The 14,623-nt window shown below is 45.9% G+C and overlaps 1 protein-coding gene across 1 annotated transcript in view; it reads right to left on the bottom strand.

Moving 5' to 3' along the window:
- The window catches only part of CACNA2D3 (calcium voltage-gated channel auxiliary subunit alpha2delta 3), an 827,325-nt gene that overhangs the window by 447,094 nt on the left and 365,608 nt on the right, over positions 1-14,623 (bottom strand). Inside the window, exons 7-8 of the mRNA XM_054729840.1 lie at positions 5,986-6,046; positions 5,742-5,892 (exon numbers count right to left, since the gene is read on the bottom strand). Of these exons, the coding sequence (XP_054585815.1) occupies positions 5,742-5,892; positions 5,986-6,046 (212 nt within the window). The remainder of the gene's footprint in view (positions 1-5,741; positions 5,893-5,985; positions 6,047-14,623) is intronic.

Here is a 14,623-nt window from a genome sequence, read left to right as displayed (position 1 = left end):
GTACTTTCTCTCTAAAACACTGACATTCCTCCTCAAACATCTACCCGGCAAGCAAGAGAAAGCTGACAGTGCAATGAAGGGTGAAATGATAAGGTCCTCTCCCGTAAATGAAATCCAGCCCGCAGAACAAGGGACTCCGACAGATTGGCAGGGCGTTCTCGAATTCTCAATGGAGTTTCAAGCATTCACCCCCTTGCACGTACAAGAGCCCGCAGTGGGGGTCCCCTCTAGACAGAGGTAAGTGACTGTTTTTAGACAGACAGCAGAAAAGCTTGCACCATATTACTGCAGCAATCGTGCTACGATGGAAACAGGAGAAGGTGATGGAGAAAGCACAACACAAGGCAACAAAACAAACCACCACCACAATTTGGCAAGGCCAAATTGGTAAAATATACTTAGGGTTGGGAGAGACAATCAAGAGAATGAAAATAAAGATATCCCAATTAGTACCAATCGAATATTAAAAACCCTCGAAATGTTGGTGTTACCAACTGAATGTTTGTGTCCCCTTAAATTCCTATGTTAAAACCCTCACCCTGATGTGCTGGCATTGGAGATGGGGCCTTTGGGAAGTAATTACGGTTAGATGAGGTCATGGGGGTGGTCCCTCATGAGGGGATCATGCCCTTATAAGAAGAGACATGAGAGTTTCTCTCTCTCTCTCTCTCTCTCTCTCTCTCTCTCTCTCCCCACCCGCCCCCCTTCTTCCCTGAGCACATACAGAGAAAAAGCCATGTGAGTACACAGAGAGAAGGTGGCTGTCTACAAACCAGAAAGGTAATGCTCACCAGAAACCAAACCCTGCCAGACCTTGATCTTGGGCTTTCTAGCCTTTTGAACTGTGAGTAAATAAATTTCTGTTATTTAAGCCACTCAGTCATATTTTGTTACGGAAGCTGGAGCTAACTAATACAATTTCTAAGTGTGTAACATTACACTCTACTTAGTGTATTCCAGTAATACCTAACTATGGGCATGTCCTTTGGTATAGCAATTTCACATCTAGATTTTACTTAATGGAAGCACAACCAACCCTGCAAAAATACATGCAGGATTCCATTCACTGTAGAAAAGAGATCAGTAACAGCATATGCCCAGCAAAGGGGATGGATTAAAAAGTTAATGTCAACTACAGGTGACAGAATGCCCTGCTTTGCAAATACACGTGATTACAATCCTACCTTATAATAGAGAAACATGCAAATTGACCACACCTCCGCTATGCCCATGATTGGGCCTGCGAGAGGCTAGGGGCGGGACTCCGGGTGGCCTATCTGGCCATTGAGAAGACCAAGATGGCGGCGCCCAATCCTCTTAGTTCCGGGGGTCCCGGGGGCCATCGCCACCCTGGGGGGGCGTGGCCAGGCCGAGCCAGCCGCTCCCGGGGGTCCCCGGGGAGATCGCCACCCTGGGGGGGGGGGGGGCATGGCAGGACCCGCCCAGCCGCTCCCAGGGTCCCTGGGAACATTGCAGGCATGTGGTTGCTGAGACCCAGACCAGGCCTCTGGCCACAGATTCATAGCTTTGCAGAGACCTAGGGCAGGGATCTGCCTCATCTGCAGAGAGACAGAGGTTCTGCAGTGTCCCCAAGACGTGGGTGGGCCCAGCCAGGGATCAAGGGGCATGGAAGGACTCCTGGCAGAGGGGCAAGGACCCTCACCCCTGAGGCGGGGGTTGAGGGGTGGAGCCACCTCAGTGAAGGGGTGCTGCACTGCAGGGTACTGGACTGACTGACATGATTCAGAGAAGCTCCCAGTGCTAATGGGCCTCGCTCAGGCGGCCTTCACACTTCAGAGGCAGTGACTACTGCTCCTGCCTTCACCCAAAAGCAAGCTCACTACACCCTGCCCCATAGCAGAGCATGCCTAGGCAGTGAGTGGGAAGCCTTCCACCTGCTTCGGAGAAGGGGGGGCAGTAAAGAATGGGGGAAGAGGAAAGAATGTGGAGCATCCGCAATGAAGAGGTGCTTGAGAAAAAGGCTGGGAAGCCTGACTGGAAGGTTTGTTCTGTTTGCTGGGCCGCTGCCCCTTAGGAAGCGCAAAGAGCATGGCTCTGAGGGCTTCCTGTGTGCTGAGTCAAGTTCCACAGCCAACTGGAATTGGCCTCAGTTTCCTGGTCTGTAAAATAGATGAAGCATGTCCCAGTGCCTTCACTGAGCTTTGATGGCCAATTGAGATACTATATAAAGAAAATGAGGGAAGAAGTGAGAAAGAAAAGGAAGGACAAGAAACACAAAAGAAAGACTGAAAGGAACCTGTAAACCCATTGTCACTTAAATAGGGAATATAGTCAATAGTGTTGTAATGATGGTATGATGCCAGGTGGGTACTAGAAATATCGGGGAACACTTTGTAAAGTATATGATTGTCTAACCACTATTCTGTAACTAATATAAAACCTGAAACCAATACAAAATAATGTTGAATGTAAAGAAATGAAAATTGGAGTGAAATTTTTATAAATTTCAAAGTTTAAATAAAAGCTGTAAAGGAAGGAAGGGGAGAATAAAAAGTGTTTTTCATTTTGCCACTTCATTAAAAAGACAGTTGTCTTTATATGGTGCTTTTATACTTTTCTAAGTCATTATCTCATTTTAATTTCCGGGCAACTTAAAGACAAGATAAGTATTCCCTCCACTATTCAAAGAAAGGAAATCTTGGTGTCTGGTCCTAATGATTCAATCGTCAAGCCCTTATTCTAAAGCAGGGTTAGTAAAATTTTCTGTGCAGGGTCATATCTATACTAATAAAAGCCTTGGGGGTGATCAGGCCAGCAGGGGAGGGTATTTGGGGGCAATCAGGCCCACAGAGGAGCAGTTAGGGGGCAATCAGGCCAGCAAGGAAGCAGTTAGGGGGCAATCAGGCAGGTAGGTGAGCGGTTAGGACCCAGCGGTCCCGGATTGTGAGAGGGATGTCCAACTGCAGGATTAGGCCCGATTCCACAGGAATCGGGCCTAAACCTGCAGTTGGACATCCCCCAAGGGGTCCCATATTAGAGAGGGTGCAAGCTGGGCTGAGGGACACCCTCCCCAGTGCATGAAATTCGTGCACCAGGCCTCTAGTATGAGTTATAAAGGCAAGTTGCTGAATATTCTGTAAAATGTGATTTTATTTTTGTAGAAAAGTTATGTATGCATGTTCATGTATGCAGAAAAATTTGAAAGAATATGTGTCAAATGAAAAGGGAATGGGAACGTTTCTGAATTGTTTAAAAAATTTACATGTTGTCTATATTAAAGTAAATCAATGTGGAAAAGTTATTGTTAAGTAGTGATTCATTTTGTGATCTCAGGCTTTTGATATAAATACACTAACATATTTGGTCCATTCCTTTATCTTTTAGGGAAGCAGAGTTCATGATTTTACTGTAGATACTTCATGTAAAAATGTTCAGAGTATATTTCCAGTTAGTGAAATAATTATGTATATAGTCCTAATGCTGATCATTTATGTTGAAAACTAACAAAGACATGTGTAGAAAGGGTTAATGGGATTTCTAATAGATTTCTTTACATAAAGAGACAATTTGGGGTAAAAAATAAAATTTTTTCTTAAGTGTTCTATAATAACTGGCATGTCTACTTTTAATTATCTTAATCACCCTCTCTTCATTATTGAGTTGACACTGTGTGTATATCTTAATGAATTTACAGAGATTATTTCAATCGATTGGTTTTGTTAACAGAACAATAAATTCTGACTGATAAGAATTCAGGATGTAATTAGCTAGCTCTTCTTATTATGCAAATCTCTGATACTTCTGTAATGAGTAATTAAAGATTAATAAGAAAGATAGTCCCAAATTAGCTGCTTCTTATCTGTAAATGCTTCAGGATGTGTGGGGCTCAGGCTTCATTTGCATATTCTCAATGACTGGTAGCTAGGCAACTACTATCTGAAAGTCACCTGGGGAAAAACCCTGCCCCTGGCCATGGAGTTTCACAAGAAGGTGGCTGAACCCTCAACTCCATCCTCTTCTCTTCTGCTCAGGAAGTGGGAGGTAAAGCCAGACTGTTTCTGAGTCCTCACTGTGCCCCTTTCTCTGGCTACACGATCTTAAGCCAGTCATTTCTGCCTCTTGGTGCCTCTGTCTCCATGCCACCCAGCACAGAGCTGGGAGAGGATCCAATGAGGTAGTCCACATAGGACACTTAGCAGGGGCTTGCACACAGTGGGCATTCTGTGGAAGGTAGCTGCTGGTGTTATTCATTCCATAAATATTTAAACTCCTGCTATTAGCCAGGCACTGTTCTAGGCACCAAGGACAGTTTAATGAATGAACAAGACTGACCTCTACTTTCATGGAATCTATGATTCTCTTTCTTTTCCCTTTCTTCTTCGGGGCTTTATAAAATCTGAACTCTAAATCATGAGGCCCTGCGGTTGTGTCTTTTGCTCAGAGTCCCATCACAAGCACACGCAGGCAGGAGGACACTCAGTCAAGCCCAAGGCCACTTAAACACCATGCCCTCTGCCTAGCGAATAAAAGCAGGTGTCACGCAGGAGGCTGCCAGAAGTAGGGCCCCTTGATGACACATTCTGCTCAGGGGCTCAGGGGAGCCCAGCAGACAACAGCAACAGCATTCTCACAGCATGATACACCGCTCTTCAAATAGCACCCTCCCACTGACCGTGGCCTCCTGTGCACTGGCCCAGGGAATCCGGGAGCACCCTGTGGGCCATGTGATTATATCAGCTTCACAGCTGGTGGGTGGGCGGATGATCAGACTCAAGTGGTTTGCCCCCAGATGCACAACTGTATGTGGCAGAACTGATTCAAAACTAAGCCCCAACTCCAAAGCCCAAGCTCCGTCCCCCTCACCATGCTGCCTCCCTGCCTGCTACATGCCCTCTATGTCCCAGATAGAGGTGATGAGGCACAGCCCAGGTGGCCCCACACAGGAGCACCTGGTTAAGCTCTCCAGGAGAAGGACCAGGCTCACTGTGGCTATCCTCTTTGGGAAAAGAGTGACAGGGACATAAGGGACCTGACGAGAAAGAATCACACCAGAGAACTGGGGAGCAGAGGAAGCACCTGGAGATGGAGATGTGCAGCTGAATCGGTTCTTGCCAGAGAGGATGGCCCTGCCAGGCTTGGCTCCTGCATCTCCCACTTCCCAGCGCTGTGGCCTCAGCCCACTTAACTGACACTCTCAATCCAAGCAGCTCTGTCTGAGAAAATGCCCAAACCACCCGGACCACCTAGAGTAGCGGTGAGCGACAAAGAGAATGCAACTATGAAGAGTAGAGTAAATGGCACACAGTAGGCACTTAACACGTGCCACTTTGGTTTCTGAAGATGAGATAGCGTGTTCTGTGAGTGAGTCTACGACGGCTCTTGACTTTTTCCTCATTTTATCATCACGATTGTTATCACTATCGCTGTCATCAGAGGAATCCAGCTTAAAGTAAATTTCCACAGGAGAAAACCTCGCAGTTTAAGGAAAACCTTGCCAGGTCTAATTCTGCAGAGGCTGGCAACCCAGGAAAACCAAACCTGGTGCTACCCTTCCAGATGGCAGCAGCTGTCTGTGTGGTTAGGAGAGAAACTGCTCACCAGCATCCCAGTCTCCCCGAGCCCCTCCACCCTCACCACTCACTGAGCTCACAGGGGACTAACCGGTTCTCATCCTGGGCATCTAACGCTCTACACACAAAAGCAATAAGGCTGTGAACCGTTGCTACTAAAAGATCAAAGGGACCCGAAGTGCCCAGAAAGCACAAAGCAGCCGCACTCACAGCGATGATGTTGAAGAAGTCATCGTCCCCCAGCGTGTCCAGAATAGACGAGACTGTCTGCTTGGCGATGGTCAGGCGGAGACCCTTCATGCTGCCGCTGACGTCAACTAAGATGACCACGTCCTTCGGAGAAGTCGCTGCCTGGATGTACCTAGGTCAGGGGGACAGACAGGGAAACTGAATCTTGACCCTCTCTGCAAGTTTTCCTTTTAAAAACTAACTGAGAGGCTTGACCATTTCCTACCATTTTCGGTTCCTGCAGTCAAAGGCAATGACTCCATTCTCATCTGGTTCCCATTTAATCCCTAGAAGAAAAATGGAGTTATAAGAAACCCAGCAACTTCAAATATTTATTCATAGCACTTCAAGGCCGCTCTGCTTTGCTGACTGAGTGGACAGGGTGAAAAATCACATGCGAAGACCAACCCTGGAGCTCATCACGTGCTCCGTCACCCACTGTGGGAGCAAACAGCCTGAGTGCATTCGCGCCAAGGCCCGCTGGAGGTGGTGACGCCTTGAGTAAAGCGCTGTCCACTGAGGAAGGATGGGGCTGCAGCCCCTTCATGGCTAATGATAAAGTTAGCCAAGGTCATTTCTCACTGTCCCTCAGATTGCTGGACCTGGGGAATCATTCACAGGTCTCTGAGCAGAGGTGGCGCATCCCTGGACCTGGGTAAGTTATGTCTATAGCTTGGGAGGTATCAAGCATTTGATATGTTTCTATCTCAGAATATACACAGGTCTGTTCTTTCCTGACTCCTGTTTTTAAAATCAGGAATTGTGGCCTGGCCTTCAAATAAAATAAAATGGCCCTAATTGTGCTGTACAATGAAGTGTGAATTTCAAGCTTGGAGGCCTAGAGAGCTTTTCTCAGGTGTAAAATGGGATCCAACACCTTTCGCTTCATGGTTTGCAGACAGCTGACATTCTCGGTTTACAACTTAATTTTTAAGAATAAAACTTTTTAAAGAAGTTTTTGCTGCCTAAAAATAAGATAGAAAATCATTGTTTTCAACTCTCAGTGGTGCTCAGAGATGGAGGATTTGAAACATAGACTTTGGAGTTAAGAACACTACAAAAATTATATTCTATGAGAACATCGTGACTCAGATTGTAGCCTTGAGAGTCTCCTTTCCAATTAATAATGGCCAGCCTTCCGGACCACACTGGGCTCACAGGCATGTGCTTAAGATAACGCCCCCATGTTATTACACAGATAACTCTGAGATGGCAGTTTGTAATCCAATGAGTCATTTTGTTCTGTCTTCCTTGTACCTACATTTCCCATCTGCAAATGTGCCAAATTTAATGAGTTCCCTGTAAGAAATCAGAAAAAAAGTATGAGAAGCCACTGCCAATGGAAGGCCATTAGGTAATGAAGATAAAATAAAGCTGGCATGCTATTGTACACTGAAGGACAAGAATGCAATTTGTTTAAAAAACATCTGACACTCAGCTCTGTACAAAGCCAAGTGCAGCTAGATTCACACAGTCTTGACACATAGGCAATTACATCCTTGGTGAGGCTAGGTAATGTTCCACACAGAATTGGTCTGAGTCCAACATAAAGAGAATTTATCTTTCAGTGTGTTGACTCATGGTAGGCGGTCAGTGGGTGTTTCTGGAGTTGAACTGTGTGTAGTGTTCTTCGATGGCGAGCATGTCTGCCATCCACCCTCCCCACCACTGTGCTCTACCTGAATAACATGGTCATTTCTCTCCTCCTGCCCAGCATTTAGGTCTGGGCCTGGGGGACGGGAATTGATGCCACCACATGCTCTCCTTTGGACTGAGATCATTTCTCTGCAAGTGGGATTGTCACTCCTCCCAGTCACTCTGACGAGTGAAGGGCAGACAGCAGTGACTAAGAAAGATGGGTCCAGCCCTTCCTGCCCTCAGGAAGCCTCACATCTAGCAGAAAAGCAGACACTAGGAATGAAACCACAAGAACCAGAGATGTCAGGAAGGACAGTACCCGAGGCTATGCGAGTGTATAAAGGTGGCTCTAACAGGAAGAAGAACCTGAGGCTGTGTTAGTGAATAATGGCGGCTCTATACCTGAGGCTATGTTAGTGTATAAAGGTTGGCTCTAATCCTGAAGATGAAGAAGGCTCTTCAAGCTGAGAACAGAATGATGGCGCATTAGGGCTGTTGTAACAAAGGCCTACCAACTGGGCAGCTTGACAGAAGTGTACGCTCCCGCAGAGATGGAAGACAGATGTGCAACATCGAGGGCCGTGCCCCCTCTGAAGGCTCTAGAGAAGAGTTCTTCCTTGCCCCTTACCTTCTGGTGGCCTCAGCGGTCCTTGGTGTTCCCTGACTTAGAGCTGCATCTCTTTCTCATCTTCCCATGGCTGACTCCCCCTGTGTCCCTGTGTCTTCTCCTCTTATAAGGACACCAGTCACCTTGGATGTAGGCCCCACCCAAATACAGTATGATCTAATCCCAACTTACCTAATTACATCTAAGAGACCCTACTTTCAAGTAAGGTTACATCCTGGGGCTCCAAGTGGGCATGCATTTGTGGTAGAGACACTATTAAACCCACTAATGGGTTAGACTCATAAAACCTAAGTGAGGAGTGGCCACAGGGTGAAGAAGAATACCCCAGGTATAGAGAGCAATGTTTGCAAAGGTCCTGAGGCTGAGAAGAACACGTCAAGTTCAAGGACCTGAAGGAATGCTGGTGTGGCCGTGCCCAGTGCACAGACGTTTATGCAGAGGAAAGAGCCTGGCAGCAGGAGGAACCTGAGGCCCAGGCTCTCCGAGTCAGGACATCAGTGCACACTGAGTGAGGATGCAGGCGGTCCTAGGCACCGCTGCCCTGGGTGTAACAGCAAAAGTCAACCTGGTCTCCAAGTCCGGACTGGATGGGCTTTGGGGGATCAACTTGCTCAAAACTGACCTTTGGATCAAAACCTTCATTTCACAGCGGAGAATCCAAGGTTTTCAGAGTTCGATAGCTTTCCCTGAGATTTCTAGTTAGGACGAGAACTTGATGCCCAGGCATTTTCATAGGGTGTCCCATGAGAAGTTCTCCAGGACGTTAGCATGAGTTAAGTGAATAAAAATAAACCTGGTTTCCATGCCATGGAGGGACATCTGAGGGCCTTTAACCTGCTTCCGCACATCCTGAATCTCCGGGTCTGGAACAGCAGGGGCAGCATTCACCAGACTAATTTGACCACTGAGCCCCTTCTCCCCCAAACAGTCTCACAACAAAATGTTTTAGGAGAGAAACTTCAGGAAACTCTATTCCAGATGGTACCATCTCCCCAAGGACATATCAACTTTTTAGTATATAAGTTTTTGCTCAGGTAGGTATTTTGAAAATATTCAAGTAACTTCAAATCCCAGAGATAATAATAGTTGGCTCATTTGACATGCAGGGAATTTTGTGATGCAGGGAATTGTCTGTTAATCAAGAACTACCCCCATGAGCCACATAACTTCTGGAAGTGCCACATGCCTTTGGGGACCCACCCAGGCTGGATGGGGCATGAATCTCCAGACAGGAGGAAGGATGCAGTTCAGCAGACTTAGCTGCTTCTCCCTGGGCCTCACGGCTTCATTAGCGGCACCAGTGATTGCCAAGCTGCCTTCCTCAGCTTTCAGAGGACAGTCTCCAGAACATTCAGCACATCCCTGAGGTGAGACTCAAACGAATGTCAAAATCTCTACTGCAGACTCCAATGCTCAAATCTGACTGAATTTAAAATATTGTACAATATTCATATACCCCATAGTTGGTCCCCGGGAGTCATTAAAGCTAATATTAGAGTGAAATTAATTTCATCTAAAACAACATATGACTTCATGTACTCCTTCAGCACATACAAATGAATAGCATAGCCTCATCCAGCATCGTCTGAAAGCCGAGCCACATGCTGCCAATATAATTTCATGTGACAGAAGGTTTAAGACAGTCCAACAGCACTAAGAACTACAACAAAGAGCACAGTAAAACTCCAAATATCTTTTTGGCCTCTCGATTTATTTCTGCCCTCTACCTCAACAAAGGGAATCTTTGCCCATTGCTTTTTTTCTCTCCTTAGTGCCAAGCCCTTTCCCCAAAACTTCCCTGGAGCCGCTAAGTTATCTCCACAACCCACCACCTGACAAACACTATCACATTGCAACCTGGGATTTCTCTTCCCTATCTGAGACTAAAAGCCCAGAAAGATGAGGAAAGAAAGGAAGGAAAATCAAGAAGTAGCAGATGTTGGTTTATCCCTAACTGGGTAAGTTCTGCCCAATTGCTTCCTCAATATTTTTTACTCAGCCCCAAATCTTAAGTTTAAATAAATACCTCCCAATATAACTTTAGATCTAAAATAGCTGGTCTACAATGAAATGCTAGCTTAACATGATTGAGATGTAATCAAATTTGGATTGTCTTCTAAGACAATCCTACAATATCAACCACACTTCACCTACTGCTAACCCGCGGTGAGGAAGTCGGGCAAGGGAATAAACACAAAGTAATGCTGTGCAGGGAACCTACTTTTTTAAAAAATTTCTTTATTGATTAAGGCATCACATATGTGTCCTTATTCCCCCATTATCCCCCCACCCCCACCGCACTCATGCCCTCACCCCCCTGTTGTCTGTGTCCATTGGTTAGGCTTATATGCATGCATACAAGTCCTTTGGTTGATCTCTCCCCCTTACCCCCACCCTCCCCTACCTTCCCTCTGAGGTTTGATGGTTTGATCGATGCTTCTTTGTCTCTGGATCTGTTTTTGTTCATCAGTTTGTTGTTCATTATATTCCATAAATGAGTGAGATCATGTGACACTTATCTTTCTCTTTAACCTACTCTTGACATGTTACTAGCCAACAGCTTGCAGAGAGCTCTTTAGTTATCCAAACTTGTAGAGAGCTCCTTAGTTAGCCCTCTGTCCCCCTCCTCGAAGCTGTACTGTGAACCAGCTTTCACCTTTGTGTGGCCCCAAAATCATGACAAAGACCAGAAAATCAGTTCCCTTTGTGATCATCAAGCTCCTGAGATGAGGCTCTGGGATGGGGAGAGTCTGACACTGGGGAAGGAACTGAGCTTCTTATCATCATGAATACATTTAATTGTTGTCTGTGTTCAATTAGCTACTGATCTATGACAGATAGTTTTCTCCCTATATATGTATTGAAGGACAGCTACAAATCACTGTCAGTTAGCTATATCATTGTGGATAAAGGGAAGAATTGGCCAGAACACGAAGGATGGATCAGCACTGGAGGCCCCACCCAGGTAGAAACTGGGACACACACAGGACTGTAAAAGCATGAACTGACAAAGCTCTCAGGATAGACTCACTGTGCAGGTACGACTCTACCTTCTGGGAGGTAATGAGCCTGGAGAACCCTTTAACCATAACATGGTGGTCATGAGGCATCATGAGGTAAACTACCAACTGAAGGGGGCACCCAGTGTCCTGGACTTGGTGCATATTGGGATAGAAAGGACAGAAGCTTAGGAGGACTTGGAGAAGAGGGAGCAATGGGGAATGGGGGGTGAGGCAGAAGGGGGTCATGGCTCTACACTGTATTTATGCCCATTCCCTCCTCGGTCACTCAGTCCCTTAGACAGAAGCCAGTGACCAGCTTCCCAGAGAGGGAGCAGCTCTATTGTTCTGGGGAAGGAAGGCTGCTAATACCAGTGTGATGGGGGATGGTAGACGTGCTGGACTTTGATCCACTGAGTAATATATCCATTTAACAAATACATGCCGAATACCTACAATGTGATATTCTTGGTGCTGGTGACAAGTGATGGACAAAACAAATGGCTCTGTCCTCCTGGGGCAGGTATCCCAGTAAAGGAGACAGGGACTGAAAGCCTGATGCCTCAGGACTGTAGGCCAGAGTTCATATTCTATAGGGTAACAACCACCATGAGAGCCAACAAAAAATGAGGTGGTTGAAGCATTAACATCATTGCCCACTCCCTTTGACCCTGTTGGTATGTCGTGGGTTAGTCAGTTCATCTCTAGGCCTCTGTTTTCTCATTTGCACAATGGGCATTGCAGGAGCTCCAGCTCAGAGGATCGTGTGAGGGTTAAAGCAAGCAATGCGTGTATGAACAGCCAGCAGAGAGCTCAACAAACAGTGGCCACCATCGCTATCATCAGCATGAATGTTACATTCACAGCACTCCCAAAGGCTCTCAGGGATGAAACTGAAGTAAACAGAGCTTCAGGAGCCCTGAGTAAACAATCCTGCAGAGCCCAGAGGCCCTATAACAGCAGTTTTGTTGTTGTTGTTGTTTAGAAGAGCTTATCTGAAGTTCCCTGTTCAGTGGAACCCTTCTGTAATGTAGACACTAAAAGGCAATGCCAGTAGTACCTTGAAAACTGGGCATCAGATTACACAAGTCTTTTTCTACAGAGTTATACTGTTCAACACAGTAGCTACTAGCCCCATGTGACTATTTCATTTTACACTTAATTAATTAAAAGTATAAAATTCAAATCTTAGTTCCTCAGTCTCACTAGGCACATTTCAAGTTCTCAGCAGCCACCTGTGGTCAGTGGCTACCACATTAGACACTAGATACAGAGCATCTGGGTGGTCACAGACAGTTCTTTCAGACAGCATGACAGAACTGTTGCCACCTGCCCATACACATAAGGGGAACGTGTGGAGGCCTATGTGAAGTCATGCAGAAGTGGACAACATCATCACAGGTATGCTGCTAGGCTAATGCCGACTAAAATTCTCCTTCCAGAAAGAATTTCCTACCACCTCCAGAAATGGAATTGGTGCTCCTTTTCTGTGATTCCCCCAGCACTATTTCCCCTACCTTAGCATGAAACACACTGTACCACAATGACCTGTTCATCTCTCTCCCCATGGTGGTCACTGTCCCTTCATTTAGGTGCCCACTCCAGGCAAAGCCACAGTATCCTCACCAATCCCCATGGTTTCACTTGACTGGCCCTACCCACTGTCCAGTGTCCCTGGCTTCCCTGTGTGCACATGACCCAGACCAGGCTAATCCTTGGACTTTCATCCAAGCTATTGAGATAGATGCTGTCCCTTCCCAGGACCATAACTGAAGAATGACCCTGCAAGCCCTCAACCATATTCTCCATTGAGAGATCATCTGCCAGGGAAAGAAGGTCAGACCAGAGAAAGGTAGAGGTGAAGAATGAAAGCAAATAGTCAAAATCCAAATGGCATTGCTGACTTCTGGAATCCGGCTGCGCCTCAAAACTGCACAACTCTTGGGTTTTGAGTTACATGAGCCAATAAATGTGCCCCTTGCTGGAGCTAGTTGTAATTGGGTTTCTGTCCCTTTTAATCAAAATCCCTGATGAATGCATGTCCCAACAAGCGGGGCCTGCACAAGGGCAGAGGCCTTTTCTGTCCAGTTCGCCATTTTATCCTCAGGGCCTCCCACAGAGCTCAGAACAAAGCAAGAACTCAAGATATACTTTTGTAAGAATACAGAAACATCCCTTCTGCTTAAGAACATGCATGCTGATAACTGGTTTGTAGTATTATACCACTCTACACATGGAAAGATGCATCCTGAAAAGAAAAACACCCTAGCAAAAAAATGCCCCTGGATCCTTTTTCCAATAATCATGTTATATGCTCTCTGTTCAGAACTCAGCACTGAGTGACCTTGTGACATTTATCAGGCAATGAAATTCCTTTGGGGGACTGTGACCTATGTCTACATTAACATAGAAAAGATGCAGAAATTTTACAAAGTCAAAATTCTGCTACAAATGTCATAAAAGAACTATTTCTGAGTCAACTGCTCTGACTAATGAAAATCTTGTATGTTATTAATCTCACCTATTATATAAACTCTCTATTAGAATTCCCTTTTATTGTAGACTGAATGTTTGAGTCAACCCTCCTCCCCCCATTCATATGTTGAAGCCCTAACTCTCTGTGTATGTGATGGTATTGAGAGGTAGAGCCTTTGGAAAGTAATTAGGTTTAAATGAAGCTACGAGGGTGGGGCCCCATGATGGGATTAGTGGCCTTTTAGGAAGAGTAGGAAACACCAGAGCCTCTTCTCTCTACCATGGGAGGACTCAGGGAGAAGGTGGCCATCTGCAAGCCAGAAAAAGGGCTCTCACCAAGAACTGAGTGTGCTGGTACCTTGATCTTGGCCTTCCCAGCCTCCATACCTATGAGGGATAAATGTCTGTTTCAACCTTTCAGTCTATGATATTTTGCTATGGCAGCCCAAGATTATTCATACACCTTTATTTTCAAATTTCCTCATGACCATAGTTTGAGGGCTTCCTGCTGGTGGAGACAACAGATGACCTCTGGTGTCTTATCTGCTCCACTTCAGCCAAATGCCACATGGCAAGATGATGAGATGTCCTTGTGGCTTCCTCAATGGATCAGCCACCCACCATGCTCTCATTTCAGCCACATCTGTGTGAAATTTACTCTCTGTTGCGTGTTTCAAAGCAGACTGCAACTTGGTGATACTGGAACTTTAACAGACCGCTGTTTATTATAGTGTTATCTTTAATAAGATACTTATTGTTTAAATTCCTGTGAGCTGCAGGAGGAACATGCATGCCCTGCTGAACACAGCTCTTGGGAAATGGTGAATAATCTGGCAAAGCAGACATTGGCAGGCAAGTCTCAGGGGACAGATGCTGTGTGCAAGGCAAACAGCTCCTCAGGGCGGAGGCTGGCAGTCTCTGTGCCTCAGAGCGGGAAGACATCAGGTGCCTAGTCTTACTTAATGAAAACATAAAAGACTCCACTTAATTGCTCCAAGATTATGCAGGGTGTTTTTTTCCCTTCTTTTAGGTTGAGCTTGTTAATTTGTACAGCTGTGTTCCTGGCACAATTGCAGCCTCGAGTCCTGTTTTCACAACTTGTAAGCAAAATTAAAACTTCCCTT

Source organism: Eptesicus fuscus, chromosome 18, assembly GCF_027574615.1.
Source record: "Eptesicus fuscus isolate TK198812 chromosome 18, DD_ASM_mEF_20220401, whole genome shotgun sequence".
In the NCBI taxonomy this organism is placed as follows: Eukaryota; Metazoa; Chordata; class Mammalia; order Chiroptera; family Vespertilionidae; genus Eptesicus; species Eptesicus fuscus.
The sequence above is the reverse complement of the archived record's forward strand: the minus strand, read 5'-3'. Positions and strand labels throughout refer to the sequence as shown.